General features: G+C 39.9%; 1 protein-coding gene across 1 annotated transcript in view; it reads left to right on the top strand.

The window, feature by feature from the left end:
* nphp4 (nephronophthisis 4) overlaps nucleotides 1-15,388 on the top strand; it is a gene marked incomplete at its 5' end in the record, with an annotated part of 183,363 nt that overhangs the window by 51,638 nt on the left and 116,337 nt on the right. The window contains 2 exons of the mRNA XM_080496857.1: nucleotides 12,233-12,417; nucleotides 15,200-15,335. Of these exons, the coding sequence (XP_080352983.1) occupies nucleotides 12,233-12,417; nucleotides 15,200-15,335 (321 nt within the window). The remainder of the gene's footprint in view (nucleotides 1-12,232; nucleotides 12,418-15,199; nucleotides 15,336-15,388) is intronic.

Consider the following 15,388-nt stretch of genomic DNA (forward strand, 5'->3'; position numbering starts at 1 on the left):
AGCTAACATCCACTGCGTAGGTAGCGGTTCATACTCACTTGTTCACTCAGTCACTCACTCACTCACTTGTTTGTCTTGACTTAAAGAGATTTAATAAACAAGTGAAAATGACAGACGTTTCAGGGGTGTTTGAGGCTGGGCTCCGATAAACCTAAAAGCATGCTTCTGGTGTGGCTCACGGTCCTGGCTGATGTGTTACCACCTGGTAACAACACATAAACATGGATAAACATAATTTAACGGCCTCCTGGTATCCTCTGCTCGACTTCATGAGTGATGTATGATCACAAAAACCCAGAGAACCTTTCCTCTCTGGCTTTCAAATGTAAATGAAACATGCCGGAGTTGTGTAACTCACTAGGTAATTGGCTTATACAAAACTCATATGGGACATAATTTCACCTGCTTTTTCTCCCTCACACTCCCTCTTGCTTCATCTCTCCCGCACGCTCACACTCTCCTCTTGAAATGACAGTTGCCATCTGTACGAGTTATTATTACCTTTTACAACAGCCTACACGTTGATTTCACAAAGTACTGACACGAAAACTTACTGACGAGCTGACAGCTTTTCACGGTGCCTTAAAGAGAAAATGTCGAGTTTGGGAGAACCGTGAAACACCAAAACTAGTGTTGAATGAGTGTTTCTGCACAATTACAGCTCCTCTTTGGTAACATTTTTTATTTTTTAACTTTTTATGAAGGACAAAATTAATTAATGAGACCTTGAATATTCCTAGAGTTGACTCTTAACAGACTACTTATGGACAATAGCTATCCTTGTGTTGCTGAATTACTATTGCAACAAAACGTCATCAGTAGGATAAAACTAACTTGTCTCACGGCCGTCTAATCCCAGCTCACGTTCCCTATTTGTGGATGAGCAATCCAACGCTTGATGAATTCTGCTTCACAATGATAGGAAGAACCAACATCGAAGGATCAAAAACGCTTGGCCGCCACAAGCCAGTTATCCCTGTGGTAACTTTTCTGACACCTGCTGCTTAAAACCCAAAAAGTCAGAAACATTGTAAGGCCCCGCTTTCACGGTCTGTATTCATACTGAAAATCAAGATCAAGTGAGCTTTTGCCCTTCGACTTACAAAACAGGCTTCTTTTCAGATGAATCATGTCTTTTAGAAATTGTTAAACGAGAACTGGTCACAAATTGTCCGCAAAATTTTACATTTTATACTTCTCGTTCTGTGAAATCGTTTTATTGGTGTACATTTGCACCAACTGTCCATACTAAGAAAAATTCTGAAGTAAATCTGTTCAAGGCATGATTCCTAAAACTTAAAGCCATATTTGTCTATCTTCTGTGCAAAGTTATTCCAACTTAATATACGTCTTGGATCGGTCAAAAGTCCTTTACGGGGACACTAAATTCACAAACAATCATACAAACTTGCATTTGCACCTACGGGCAATTTTGGATTCACCAATTAATCAGAAGTGCAGTTTTTCTGGACTTTTTGCGACTGGAGTAATCCGAGAAAACTCACAATGAGAGAAAACATGTGAAGTCCACACAGAAAGGCCCCCCCAAGCCCAGGCTTGAATTGGAGTGTTCACCATGTTTGCACATCAGCTAAATGCACAATTTGTCCATTAAAATAAGAAAGTTACATCACTGAAAGAGTTATAGTGATTGTAAGAGTTATGCTCCATGAGAGACATTTGAACCGAAGTCCATTTGCTTTGGACTACCTGGTATACCAAGGACTTTTTTTGATTAATGTTTGATGGGCATCTATTAAAAGATATAAACAAAAACAGAACAAACACATTGTTCAATTTATTATGATTGTCAGATGGAGAATTGGTGCTGCGTGAAGAATAAGCTGTGGCCACACCAGATATTGTTCCTTGTGTTTAATATACTTTGCATGCAAAGTATATTAAACACAAGTCTTGAAGCTTCATTTTTAGTGCTTCAAAATGCTTCTGTATTGCTGTATTCCTCGAGTTGGCATTTGTGTGCAGTGCTGTTAGTGTCAGATGATCAGTGAGATAAAGCGGGTTATCGGAAATGATGGGGAACTTTCAAAATTATACTCTCAAGTTAAGTAAAGAACGATACAATTAGTCATGGAACACAAGATGGGTTCATGTTGTACTTTGCTGGTCGCATTTTAGTTGAGATGTGCTTAGATACTTTACTGAAATGAATAGCGGGATCATTTTCTCTGAGTATTTGCATGTTAAAGGCACCAATACAGTGACTCTTAGGAGTAATTTTATAAGAGTGCTCACCTACATATACAAAAGATTATCTTGTGATGACACAACATGGACACAGCTGAATGAAGTGCAATAGTTCACAAAAGAGCAAAATTGTTATTGAATCAAAAATTACACAAGAAACACACACATCATATGTAATATGTAATTCCTGAATGTTGTGTGCTGTACCTATATCCAAAGATATATCTAAAACACAGTGTTTGGATGTCTAAAAGCTACGATACAATATCTGAGCTTCCACAATAAAAAAAAGTCACATTGTGGAGAGCCAATCCGCAGTTAAGTGTTCAGTACTATTTACCTTTTAAGGTATAAAAAAAAAAAAAAAGTACCCCCCCCCCCATATGTTATGTCACAGCGGAAGCAATAAGATTTTGTGTAATAGCTTTGAACATTTTTTCCATATTGGGAGCATTTCTTACTTAAAGCCAAGGTATAAAATCCTGTAATCCTTGTGTGACTTTGAGATAATTTATGAAATGCATCAACAAAACAAAGCTGTCTCATGATGGTCTAATGTCAGCTCGTAATACGAGGAGAACAATGCAGTGCTTGGTGAATTTAGGTTCACAATATTGGGAAGAGCTGACTTGGAAGGATCAAACAGCCACGTCTCTATGGAAGCTTTTCTGTGAGACCATTACTGACAAGTCCTGCCTAAAACTCAAAAAGTCAGTTTGTACACTTATAGAGGGGGAAACCCTTCAAAACCTTTGCAAAGCTCAAGAGAGAATTTCATTTGGAGAATGGGGATCTATTTCGTTATCGACAATTAAGACACTTCTATGATAAAAAAAAAAAAAAAAAAAAAAATTTAAGCAGAAGGTAATGAAGCGATCAAGGTGTTGACAGCAGCATATAAACATACTCCTGGAAAAACGGTCTCTAAAATGTATCGCAAGTCTATAAAAGCAAAATGGAGTATGTAAAATTAAACTGGAAACTCCCTGTGCACAACACAACAGTCTTTTGCTTGCTCTAAAAGATGGATTGATATTCAGTTGGAATAATTTATTTAGATTTTTTTATACACCTCAAATAAAAACAAACAATTAAGAATACATCAGCAGTGTTTCAGATGATGTGGGCTCATGAATGCCAATCACTCTCATGTATTTTGGTCATGTTCAAAGCTGCAACGAACAGAATTCTGCACATTTTCAAGGAAGTATTTGGATATACAATCCCCAAGGACACCGGGATTGTGCATCTGGGCTTGACACCTGGCAGACGTATTCAAACAAAGGACATATATCTCTTTAAAGTCATGATATTTGCATGCAGAAAGGCAATCACCAGGAACTGATTGAAAAGCGCACCCCCGAGTCCAGATCAATGGCAGGCCATTGTAGAAGAGACCCACTCTATGGAAAAAATGACTAATTCTCAAAGGACTAAAGCAGGGATCCATAAAAAAAACCCAACTCTGGTCCAAATGGGTTGCATATAAGACAAAGGACGGACTGAATTTAGCAGATAAGGGGCGAGAACAAAAAGACTGAAAAATAATTAGTTAGCCCCCTACATTTCATTTGTGTGAATTTGCTTTTTTTTGGCTTTTCTTTTCTCGTTACCCTCTTTTTGTGGGTTTGGAGTGTTGTTTTTTTTTGGTTTGTTTTTGGTTTAATTTCTTTTTTTGGAGGTTTTCTTTTTTTTTTTCTTTTTTGCTGTGGACTCATTTTGCTATATGTTTTGTACTGCTTGCATGCAAAGTGAATAAATAAATAGTCTGTAGTCATACTGAAAGTCCAGGACAGCTAACCTTTTTAAATATGCAGTTAATAAGTAATACACATTAACTTTCATTGATTATCAAAGCCAACGTGCCATGCCATGCTGAACGAGAAACAGTACAGAATGAGTGCGTTTGGGCATTTGTCAATAGTGCCAATAATGCTGATTGGTACTTTGGGATACTTTGCCCATGCAACAGGAAAAAAGGAGTGAGACATTGTGGGAAGGTGTATTTTCACTGGTAAAAGGGTACGCTATAACGATTTCTAAACTCAAGACAGTGATATCTTCTTTTTTTTCGTCGTCCTGTTTGAAATCCAACCTCATTACCAAAAATCTAACAAGGTGCCTCGAGCAGAGAAGCAAAAATGATGTTCTCCTTTTCTCAATAGTTGGCAGTGTAGTGTTCTTTTCTTCACTATGTTTGCCACAATTTTTCCAACCAGACAGGAAATCAAATCGAGTTGCTCCTATTGTTAAAACATTTTTTCTAATACTATAATGGATGGCTGGATGGGAACTCATTCACCTATTGTAACATAAGAAGACAAATACTCTCAGGTAATATCTCTTAATTTCTTATTTTGTATGATCACTTATCCAGAAGTCCTTGATAGAAGATGCTGTGTTGCACTGGTTGTGACAGTCAGTATTGCAATATTGTTAGGTTACAAGGAGGTGACAGGCTGAGGCGTGACTTGAATAAAGTTCTAATGCAGTGATCACAGGGTCAAGATGCGTTTACCATCTTGAGCCTCATATGTGCTTCTTCTTTTAGCTCCTGAACACAAAGGAATGACCTTCAAAAACCAATTTGGCTTCTCTGACGATCTACACTCATTTCCCTCAAAGGTGCACAATGAGGCAGCTGCCACCTGCTTTGCATTCCTTTTTCAACAGCTATTATTTCTGAATTTGCACTAAATGGCTTTCTTTTTTTAGCACTCGCATTTCATTCAGACGATAGTGCCCCCAACTAAATCAATTTTGCTTACTAATATTTCATCCTCACCTCTGTCTCCCTCCGCTTCACTCAGTAGTTGGACCGGTAAATTGACTGGCAGAGAATTTTTTTGTTGTTAATATGGGACAATGGTAATGCCATTTCCAGGTATTAATGTTCAAGTGAGGAAATAATCTCCCATTCCCCTACTTCAGAGGTTTCTGTCATTTTATGTTGGATTGAAATGCAGATGAGGGAAGGGAGCGCATTCATGTGGACCGGAATCAAACACAACCATCCACTGAAATGTATTGCCTGTGTTTTCAGAGGTGGTTTTCCCTCTGCGATAAGCTATGCACCAAAGTTATCTTTTGACTTTTTACCAGCCACTTCATCCCCAACACAAGAGTTCAAAGGAGTCTGGTCATTTTTTTTTTTCTCTCGAGACTGCCACTTTTGGAAATGTGGAGTTTGCAGTTTAGGAAATATATCTGTTTAGCCCTCAAGGCCCCATTGGTATAAAAATCTGTTTTTGCTTTTTCTTAATGCACCATGGATCACCAACCATGAGAGTAACCATCACAGATAATAGTGATGCTCTGGCTTCACTCCATTTTGGACCATTTTTATTTTTTTCCAGCAGAAAGTGGATAGTTGAGCTGAATGTTAGGTTTCCTTTTTACAACGCCTACACTGGGGTGATTCGTCTAATTGGATAACAAAGAAAAAAAGCTACCAACAACTCTACTTTTACAACACAATGCTTTTGTTTACTCCCTAAACAAAGCTCTAAAACTAACTGCCTCCCAAAGCATGCAAATTAGTGCTGTTCTGCCTCCTTTTTTGTCTTGTGCTTAAATGATACAAATGGCATTTAAGCATGTTAGCACAGTGGAGCTACGTCTCATTCTAACACAGGCGTCAAGTGTACTTTGTGATAGCTGAGGAGACAAAGTTGATTGGTTGCAGTGCCCCTGTCTGGTTCAGCAATTCTTGAAGCAAGTTCTCAGGGAATATCACAAATATGACACAACGGTAGTAGACAACAAGCTTATGTGTGTGGGTAAAAAGAGAAAGACACACCCACGTGGCACCGGTGCGCTCATCACTCAGAAAATTCCCTCTTCTGTGACTCTGGAAATGGAGTATAATTTAACTTGGGGCCCATTTCATTGTTCCCTTTAAGCTTCTTAGCTCTAAAATATTCATATTTCAAGCGAGGGAGGAAGAAATCTGTGACGGCAGCAGACAGAGGCAAGAGGGAGAAGAAAGAGGATAGCGAGGGAGATAGGTAGAGAGGGAGAGAAACTGACGGAGTGAGAAAAAAGAGGAATGAAATAAATGAAAGAGAAACTCAGTGGAGGGGGGAGTGAAGAGAGGGATAGAAAGCAGCACTTCAAGTGATGTTCTCTTATAAACAACTTTCTTCCTGTCTTTCTTTTATTTTCTCCCTGAAACACCTCATGCCAGACTTGTCCAACAAAAGACAAAGCCATTTGCCTGCCATCTCTCCCGATGCCGGCTGCAGTAAAGGAGAAAGGCGAGAGCAGACATAGTGTGTCGGAAAAGAGTAATTTGCAATCTGCATGCAGCATTTATTCCTGTCACATTTGTTGTGATAGCTGCCACTTGCTCAAGACTAGGTTTATGTTTGGTTTGTCCATATAAACACGGACTGGCTCTTGTAATGGTTTACCAGTAGAACTGTGTCTGGCTAATTTACAGTCTTTGCATCATTAATTATCTGGCAAACAAAAGGCAAAGAAAGGTTTACAGTGCCAGTTCATGCAGCTGTGTATATATAATGATATAATTCAAAATAAACCAATGTAATGTATGAACAACATCTCAAAGCACTTTAAAGTGTTATATTCACCGAGTATATAAATACGGCCATCCTCTATAGACATTATATTACATATATTTCCATTTTCCCCCTTGATGGTGCCTCTTTTTTCTAACCTTGAGTGTGTTGGGGCCCATGTTTTGAGTACAAGTTGCAAGAGGAATGGCATCTGATCTTAAAGCTAGCAAAGTCTATGTTGCAAGATACAATTGCTTGTTGGGATGATTCCTGTAAAAAGGGAGAAGAGCTGCTGGACGCCGCTGCAGCTCGGAGCTCCGCTAACGACCACCACACAACAAAAACAATAATAATCAATAACAACAACATAGGGATCTTCGTCTCCACATCCAGTAGTAATAGTGGCTTACTACTTAATAGTGGCATGGCTGTCATCGTCATTATTATGGAAACGCATCTCAATACAGCATAATCTTGTTCTACACTAAAATAAAGTCTGCATTCATAAATGAATAGCTAAACTGAAACCTTTCTCACGTTCTCAAACAAAAGTAAACGTGATCAACTTAGTGATGGCAGAAATAAAAGCCCAGCTGTGATACTGAATCACATTATATTGTTCAGATGTACCAAAGTAAACGGCCGGTGAGTGTTCACCCGAACTGGACAACTTTAGAGGTGCAATCTTTGCAATTATGGTTTTCGCAATGTTGACAGAGTCTCAACAAAATGACAAAAGCTGAGAATGTCTGTCAGAATGGGGCCAGGGATGCCTTCAGTCGACACAATACAGCCTCAAAACTAAGCTTATGCTTCACAACGACAATGTTCAGGCTGTTATTTTGTAAGGCTCTGGTGCGAGAGACTAATGAAAGAAGACATGAGAAAGGTTGATGTCTTTCAAAATAGCTGCCTTCGTAAAATTTGCAATATCTACTGGCCCAACAACATGAGGAACTGCATGAAAAGACAGACGGTATGAATATATCTCTCTGAGTTAAGAACTGCCGACTGCGATGGCTTGGTCATGTGCTAATGGTGTCCAATGACAAGATATTCAAAGCAGGCATCAGAGGAACTCTCACCTAAAGGAGGAAAAGAGGCCTGAAACCACCTGGCAAAGGACTGTGATGAAAGAGCTCGATGAGAAGGGTCTATTATGAGGTGAAGCACAAGCCAAAGTTCAGGACAGGGTTGGGTAGCGAAGTATTATTGTGGCCTTACTCCCCTGACGGGATGAAGAGGTTAACTGACCAACGAGCAATGTGTGGCTTGGTACTCACAAATCCCACTATTTGAAAACAGCTGACTATCACATGATGTTCCTGTCAAAAATAATCTCAAATGAGTTTCATGCAGCTGCACAAGTTTCTGCTTGTTCCATCCAACAGCCTCCACAATAAATATGTTGTTTGACAAATGCTGCTTTAAATAAGTTCTTTTTTTTTTTTTTTTTTTGTACAGCCGCAGTTACGGTGTGTTATTTATTTCATTTAGTCCAAGCACAATGTTGAAGTAGAAGCTGATTGTCACATCAAAAATGTAAATTTCTTTGGGAGAGTTCTCTCGTCAACAAGATAAACCCAGTGGCAATTTATTGATATATACAACATAACAAGAGAATGCAATCACACTGAATGAAAGATAATCTGAATATGGAAATGATTTTAATGAAATGTTCCTGATATTACAACCTTTTTTGGTTTCTCGTAACAGTACAATTATTTTTCATAAAGAGAGATGCACTTTACCTTCCTCTCTTTTCTCTTGTCACACCTCACCTGATGCTCTGGGATTTGGGTTCTTTATTTTTTATTTATTTTCCAGGCTAATTATTTATCAAGGCCGATGCCGTTAATTCTTATGTGATGCACCCGCCATTGTGCCGCTTCGTCTTTTACATAGCAAACGTTAATTGACTGGAGCCTCAGCTCATGCGATCCAGCTGGAAGATGCTTATGTAACACTCCCAAAGCCAAATGAGAGCTGACACAATTGCGCCAGCGTTTAGTTATTAAAAAAATGGTGCTTGTCAGCTGGTATTTCTGTTTACCTGTGGCTCTGCTCTTGGAGTGGCCACTACCGAATCCCCATGTCACGAACACATGGTGGTTCTTGCTCACAACAGCTCTCGAGATGAGAGGAGATATTTTCTAACAGGAAAGAAAAAGAAAAAAAAAAAGGGAAGGAATCACTTGAGGTCAAGTCAGCAACCTTAGTCGTTTTTCCTCATCGTGAAAGAAGCGTGGTGCACTGCTGGGCTCATGTCAGCCGTTATTTGTAAGTGAGAGAACAAATGACAGTAACGACGAGGATGGTAGGTAGAAAACAGATAGACTGAGTGAGGAATTGTGGGAGGAAGTTGAGAGAGCCTGTGCATAGATTTAACATGAGGAGAGCAGCGAGGTATGTGGGCTGTACAGTATCCAGGCACGCTGGGCTGAGACTCTTGCTCTGGCTCCTGCTGTTGCTGCTTTAAAAGAAAACCCCAAAGCTGAATTGATATGCTAATTTGATAGAGAAAGTGTGGGCGGATATGGAGACGGTTTTAAGCGGCAAAGGAAAGGGGGTGAAGCAGTGAGAGAGAGAGAGAGAGAGAGAGAGAATGACAGAGAGAGAATGACAACGAAGAAAGAGGGAAAAATAAGAGTGGGAGTAGGAAATGTGTTGGTGAGAGGAAAAATACTGAAATAAAAGAAATGGGAAGGAGTGCAGTGGGACGAAAGGTATGCTCTGTGTGTGGCTTTGTGTTCTGAGGTTACAAACTTGAGTGTCAGTCACGAAACATGAGTCAGTCGGCAGTGCATTAGTAACAGCAGGTGCAGCAGAAATGGACCCATCAGCACTGAGATGTTGCCTTGCTTTTTTTTTTTTTTTTTTTTTTAAACCATTGTCAATTAGCACAGACATTATCTTGAAAAGGATAATGGACATAAAATATCATGTACGGTGATGTTATTGCTCGTCAAGATAATTACCACTTGGGTCTTGTTCTAATAGCCATATCCATTCGCTAACATTTATAATGACATTGCATTAAAGAAAGTATTGGCTGAACATTTACAGTCAGGGGGAATATCATACAAGCAAGATTATTTTAACCAGTGGTTCCCAACCTGTGTTCTGATATCCAATTTGTGGTGGGATGTGACAGAGCTCATTGCAGGTTTTACCAGGTCCGAAGATATCAAATTATAGATAATGGAATATAAAAGAAAACCATAAAAAGGACATTTTATGAAATAAACTCAAAAAACCGCCTCTGCTTTTTTATGTTGAACAGAGTAAGTGTGTCCACCAGCATTTGGCTTCACTATAATGTTTAGACAAATCAGATTGGAGAGAGGGTCCAAAGCCTTTTTTAAAGGCTGCCAAGGGGCGTAAGGGAAATATTATTTGTAAGCAAGCCAGGCAAGGGAAATTTATTTTTAGAATACCATTCAGACACGAGGCAAGTCGCAGTGCTTTACAATTCCATATTAGAAATACATTAAAACAAAGCAATTAAGAATCATAATCTTAAGTAATTAAGATCATGAAATAAATATATATGAAACAAAGGGACGAACCAGTGAAAATTCAAGTAAAACCTGAGTTCCATAGTAATTCAACAGCAAATGTTGAGTGCACCGCTTCGGTTTATAAGTGTAATTGGTTCCTGTTTGGCAGTTACCGGTACTCAGCATTTCCATGGCCAGTTGACTTCCAGACGATTTGTCTACACGCCTGTTTGGTTTGACTCTTCCTTTCTCTCCTAACTCAAACATTTTTTTTAAATGACTCATGTTCACATATTTCAGGGTTGGCCTCGTGATTTACAATAGTGGTTAGCACTACCTCTTAACAATGAAAAGCCCCGGCCTTGCTTTCAGGTTCGGCCTTTCTGAATAGAGTTTGCATTACCTCCCTGCACTTAGTCCCTGGTTCTCTCAACTTGCTCTCTGAATTGAAACGTGAGGTTGATTGGAAACTCAGAATTTCATGTATGTGTTCCCCACTGTGATGAATTGGAAATGTGCTACCAGTGCACCTTGAACATGGCCCAGTGTCGGCTGAAATGGGTTCTCGACCCCAAGACTAAAGTGTAAATGACCTCTACTGCTGAGGCAATGTTGAGAGTAGGGTTTTTCCCAATGGCACTCTATAGAATGAAGTAATAGATCAGACCTGTGGTAAGTGGTGAACAATTCCCATCCCCCCACCTGTGTTAATAGTGTGGCTGAAAACAGTGCACGTCTAATTGACTTTCTAAACGTCCGTCCAGTTTCCATACTGCTTAGTCCAACTTGTGGTGCCAAGGGGACTGGAGCCCATCCCAGCTGACTTTAGACAAAGTCAAAATATACCTTGTACCCTTTCATCACAGGGCAAAGAGAGAGACAACCACAACCACGCACAATCATACCGACAGGCGATTTAAAGTGACTGTTAATATTAAGTGCACGTTTGTGTACTGTGAATGTGATGTGCAAATTCAGAAAGCCCTCCAAGCCTGATGGTTTTCCTGTTGTGAAGTGACTGTGCGAACAACTACACCTTTATTTGGGCCTGCCCCCCCCCCCAAAAAAAAAAAATTACTTCTCATTTAAAAAGTATGTTGTTTGGCCAAAGATGCCAATAGAATACGACGGCAATTCTTTTCAACACTTGCCTGCAATACTGAGTGACCTAGCTTTATTCTATTTATAACAAGATTGGCAAGATTAAAAGGCTGGAATTGATGGTTCTGCATCTCCCTGATCATAACCCTCCTTCAAATAATGCCATCGCCAAATATTTCAAATATTATATTCAGATTTACTTTTTTTCTTTTAGTCTTGGCAGAATAAGTATTCACCAGACAGGATGCTGGCGCTCATTTTAATTGTACACCTAAATGTGCAAGATTGGTGCAAGAGGAGTACTTGACCAGTGACAGCCATGCTGTCGGGGTAGAGAATGACCCGGGGATAGTGCAATGTGATAATTGGGGCAAGCTGTCACTGATTTCTTGGAATTCCCTCTGAAAAAAAAAAATGGAAACAAGGCTTTGGGAGACTCTATTGCATAAAAAGAAGATGAATTGCCTAATTGTTTTTATAGGGAGATGTATTGTCTCCTTTTCCATTATCATGCTAACAACCTCGAGTTGTCTGGCAGCCACTGCTCCGGATTTTATAACCAGGCTGCAATTTGATCCCATTCGGACACAGCAGCATCGGTGATGTTGGTCACATCTGACAGCGAATGTTACAGCTCCTCCTGAAAGGGGTTGATGTCAGAGCTCCAAACAGGCTATTCAGGTTCTTTTACAGCCAATTGAGAAAGTCATTTATGGACCTGATGTGTCGAGCAGAGGAACATTACCATGCTTAAACAGACAAAAGCACTTTTCAGAACCACGAAATGGTTGGGAGAATACTGTCATTACATCTGAGGAATGGAGCCCGAAACATGGCTTCAATAAAAGGAAAATTCTTGTGGACTTCTGGTGATTTTGAAAGTGTTGTTCTTTTCCTTCTCAGAAACAAACAGGACCAGAAAGTACACTCAAGACCGTTATCATCCAGGAAAGGAGGCTTCATGTTGGTGTGCACAATGGCTGGTGCTTTCTCGGCAAACCTCAAGTGGTGGTACTGGAGCCGCTGGCTTCAGGGCTCAGAGGACGAGCAGACAGCACCTCCAAGCAGAGCTCACTGCTGAAGAACAGGTGAGCCGAGGGGAAAGTGTGTACATTAGTAGAGTGGAGCTCAAGTGTTAGGAAAAAAAAAAGGCTCTGCAATATTATTTTAAGAGTCTCTGTTTTAATAGCTTCTCCAGGCAACTCTTCTTTTGCCGATAGGCAAGTAATTGAATGTCTATATAGTAAATTCAGCAAAGATGTGTCCTTGGAAGCTTGGAGTTCAATTTGGGTGAAAGATCTGCAAAAAAGAAGACATGCAAACTTTCCATATTGTGTCTTACATTTTTCCCATGTTGGGTCTTTATTTATTTATTTATTTATTTTCTGTTGATGAAATCCTGCACAATATTTGCATTCATCTGACTGTAGCAGTGGTCCTTTATTAATGCCATCTTGTATATAGTTGAATTTTAAATATGTTAAAAAAAAAAAGTGTTACGATGCCAAGAATTGAAGTAAACTGTGAATTAATTGTGTCTAGATCATAAGCACTCCCCTTGATACTCTCTTGTAAAAAACACATCACTTGCTAAGCAGCAGATAGTTGAATTGAAGAAACGTTCAATTTGTATTAACCTTATTCCACTTCACCCGATGCAGTCATTGGGTTTTTATCTTATTTTAAGGGAACAAATACATTACATTCTTATTGTATTGGTGACTTGAGAATTTGTCCATTGGCCTTGTTCATAGAAGAAATGTTGTATTCCTAAGCAACTCATGTCCTAACCCAACCCCAGCCTCATAATTTACACACAGAGCCTTACCATAGAGGCTTCTGCCCTCATAAAACAAGCTGGGCTGTATATTTCAGTCCATGCTGCTACTCCATAACCAATCAAGGAGATATGACTGCTGTCTCCTTTGCCCCTGGGTTTTATGGAGATGCCACGAGGCTCAATGCTAACCTCGTCAAAGTGGATATGCTAATGTGAGGTCATCAGTGTCTGGCTTGGATCATATAACAAAGCTGAGGAGGTGCTGCGACTTGCAGCTGAACTCAGAGTGACGCAGAGTGAGAGGATTTCAACCCTACGCCGCCCGTTGCAGTGAACAATAAATCCAGGCGCTGACAACGGGTACAGTGTACAGGCACGCGCCTTAATTTTGTTTGAACTAAATTCAAGTGTCTCGGATTAAGGCCACTCTACATTTTGTAAATGAATTCTTACCAGCTGAATGAGAGAGAGAGAGAGAGAGAGAGAGAGAGAGAGAGAGAGAGAGAGAACGAACCGCTCTTCAGATACTTTCTCAGCTTGCGAGGCTCCAGGAACACCAGCTGTCACCAGCACCCCACTGCAACCCATTAAATCACCAGAGGTATTTCCAAAGCAGACCTCTGACCAGTTCCAGTAAACAACAGCCAGCAGTTTCAATTAATTGAACGGTGTGGGGGCATTGGAGAGCCCTGCTTTGGGTGAAGAAATGTTCCGTGTCTATTTCAATAACGTTGTGTGGGCACATTAAGCCTGTCACCTGAGTGCTTTGTTCCGTGCACACAGATGTTAAACCTGCCAAACGGATCTTCAAAAATCTCATTAAAAATTCAGGCTCGTTGTGATGCAGTGTGTAGCTTTTTTAGATATTCGGTCCATTTGCACAGTAACATTAAAGAAGAGATCAACTTGGCATGTCCCGGAAATATTGAAGTTTGATATGCCATGGATGTGTGGGATATTTCTAATTCTGATGTTTCAAATTTTTTTTTTTTTTGCTGTCTGCATTTGCTTTGCCCTAATGATACTAACTGTGATGGGTATGAGGGAGTATGGTTGTGCTGACAGTGCTGTCTGCAAAATACCTAATTGGTTGAGAGTATGATGCTGAGCACCCACACGCACAAAAACATATGACAGCCCACACCTGCTGCCACTGGACAATGATGCATCTTCTTCCACACTTTCCTGTAACTGAGAGCACTTTTTTTTTTTAAGAATTGCCTCTCAGGGTGATGAAACGTGAGTTCTTGTGCAGTTTTCATGAAATAATGATTCAGGATTAAATATGTCTTTTGGAAAAGCATGATTCAAATAACAGGTGAAATGTGAAAACACAAGTAGTTTGTTAATGACGGTGATGCGAGAGGATCCTTTTTTCTCTCCAACAGTAGCGAACACATTGGTGCTAGAATGATGTGATCAAGTTGTAAAGATTAAAATTTAAGACGCCAAGCTCCACCTCTTATAACAGAGTGATAATGATGGAAAGAGCAAATGCCTGTTTTTTACAGTCTTTTAACATTTGTATATTGTGAGTCTATACAGACTATCAATTTCAGTGTGGCTAATTGGTGGGGGCATACAACTGCCAGGTCGTAATTCTCACCCACTCTTAATCAAAATGTATTGTGCTACGTGTTTCAAAGCAAATGCTCACTGCTGTAATGATTACATAGGTAATTGCAATGGTGTCTTAATAGTATGAGAAAATGTGCACAGACACACACATCTCTTCTTAGTTGCTATGAACAACAATAATCATCACCATAGCAGCATCTATTGTTTTACAGTTTTTCTTGTTGTCTTTGAAGAAGTGCTTGTTGTTAGATTTGTATGATTATAATACCAGGGTCTTGTGTGCTTTCCACCTTAAGCTTGCGTCAATGGTGTATGCAAATGGTGAATGATGAATACCATGCGTGCGGGAGGCTGATGTGCGCAAGGGAACATTTAGGAAGCAAGTCAAGATTGCAAGACGGTGAAGTCGTTTCTATGAGATACAGACTCCAACTCCAAGAAAATAAATAAATGTGCCTCTGCATTTCAGGTAAACATTCTTATGTTTTTATCACCATTTGTTCTCCCCTCAGCTCTACTGCCTCAACACTCCCTCAGATACTGGGCTTTCAAAGCAGCCTGGAGCTCAAGCTGAGCGAGCATCCGTCGTTAGCCATCATCTTTCAGCTGGAGTATGTCTTCTCTGCTCCAATCGGCCGAGAGACCATGGTGAGCACAAATACACAAATAGTCAGAAATGTGGTTTCTTCTGTTGCAAAACC

This window comes from Blennius ocellaris (genome assembly GCF_963422515.1).
Source record: "Blennius ocellaris genome assembly, chromosome: 5".
NCBI classification, from domain to species: domain Eukaryota; kingdom Metazoa; phylum Chordata; class Actinopteri; order Blenniiformes; family Blenniidae; genus Blennius; species Blennius ocellaris.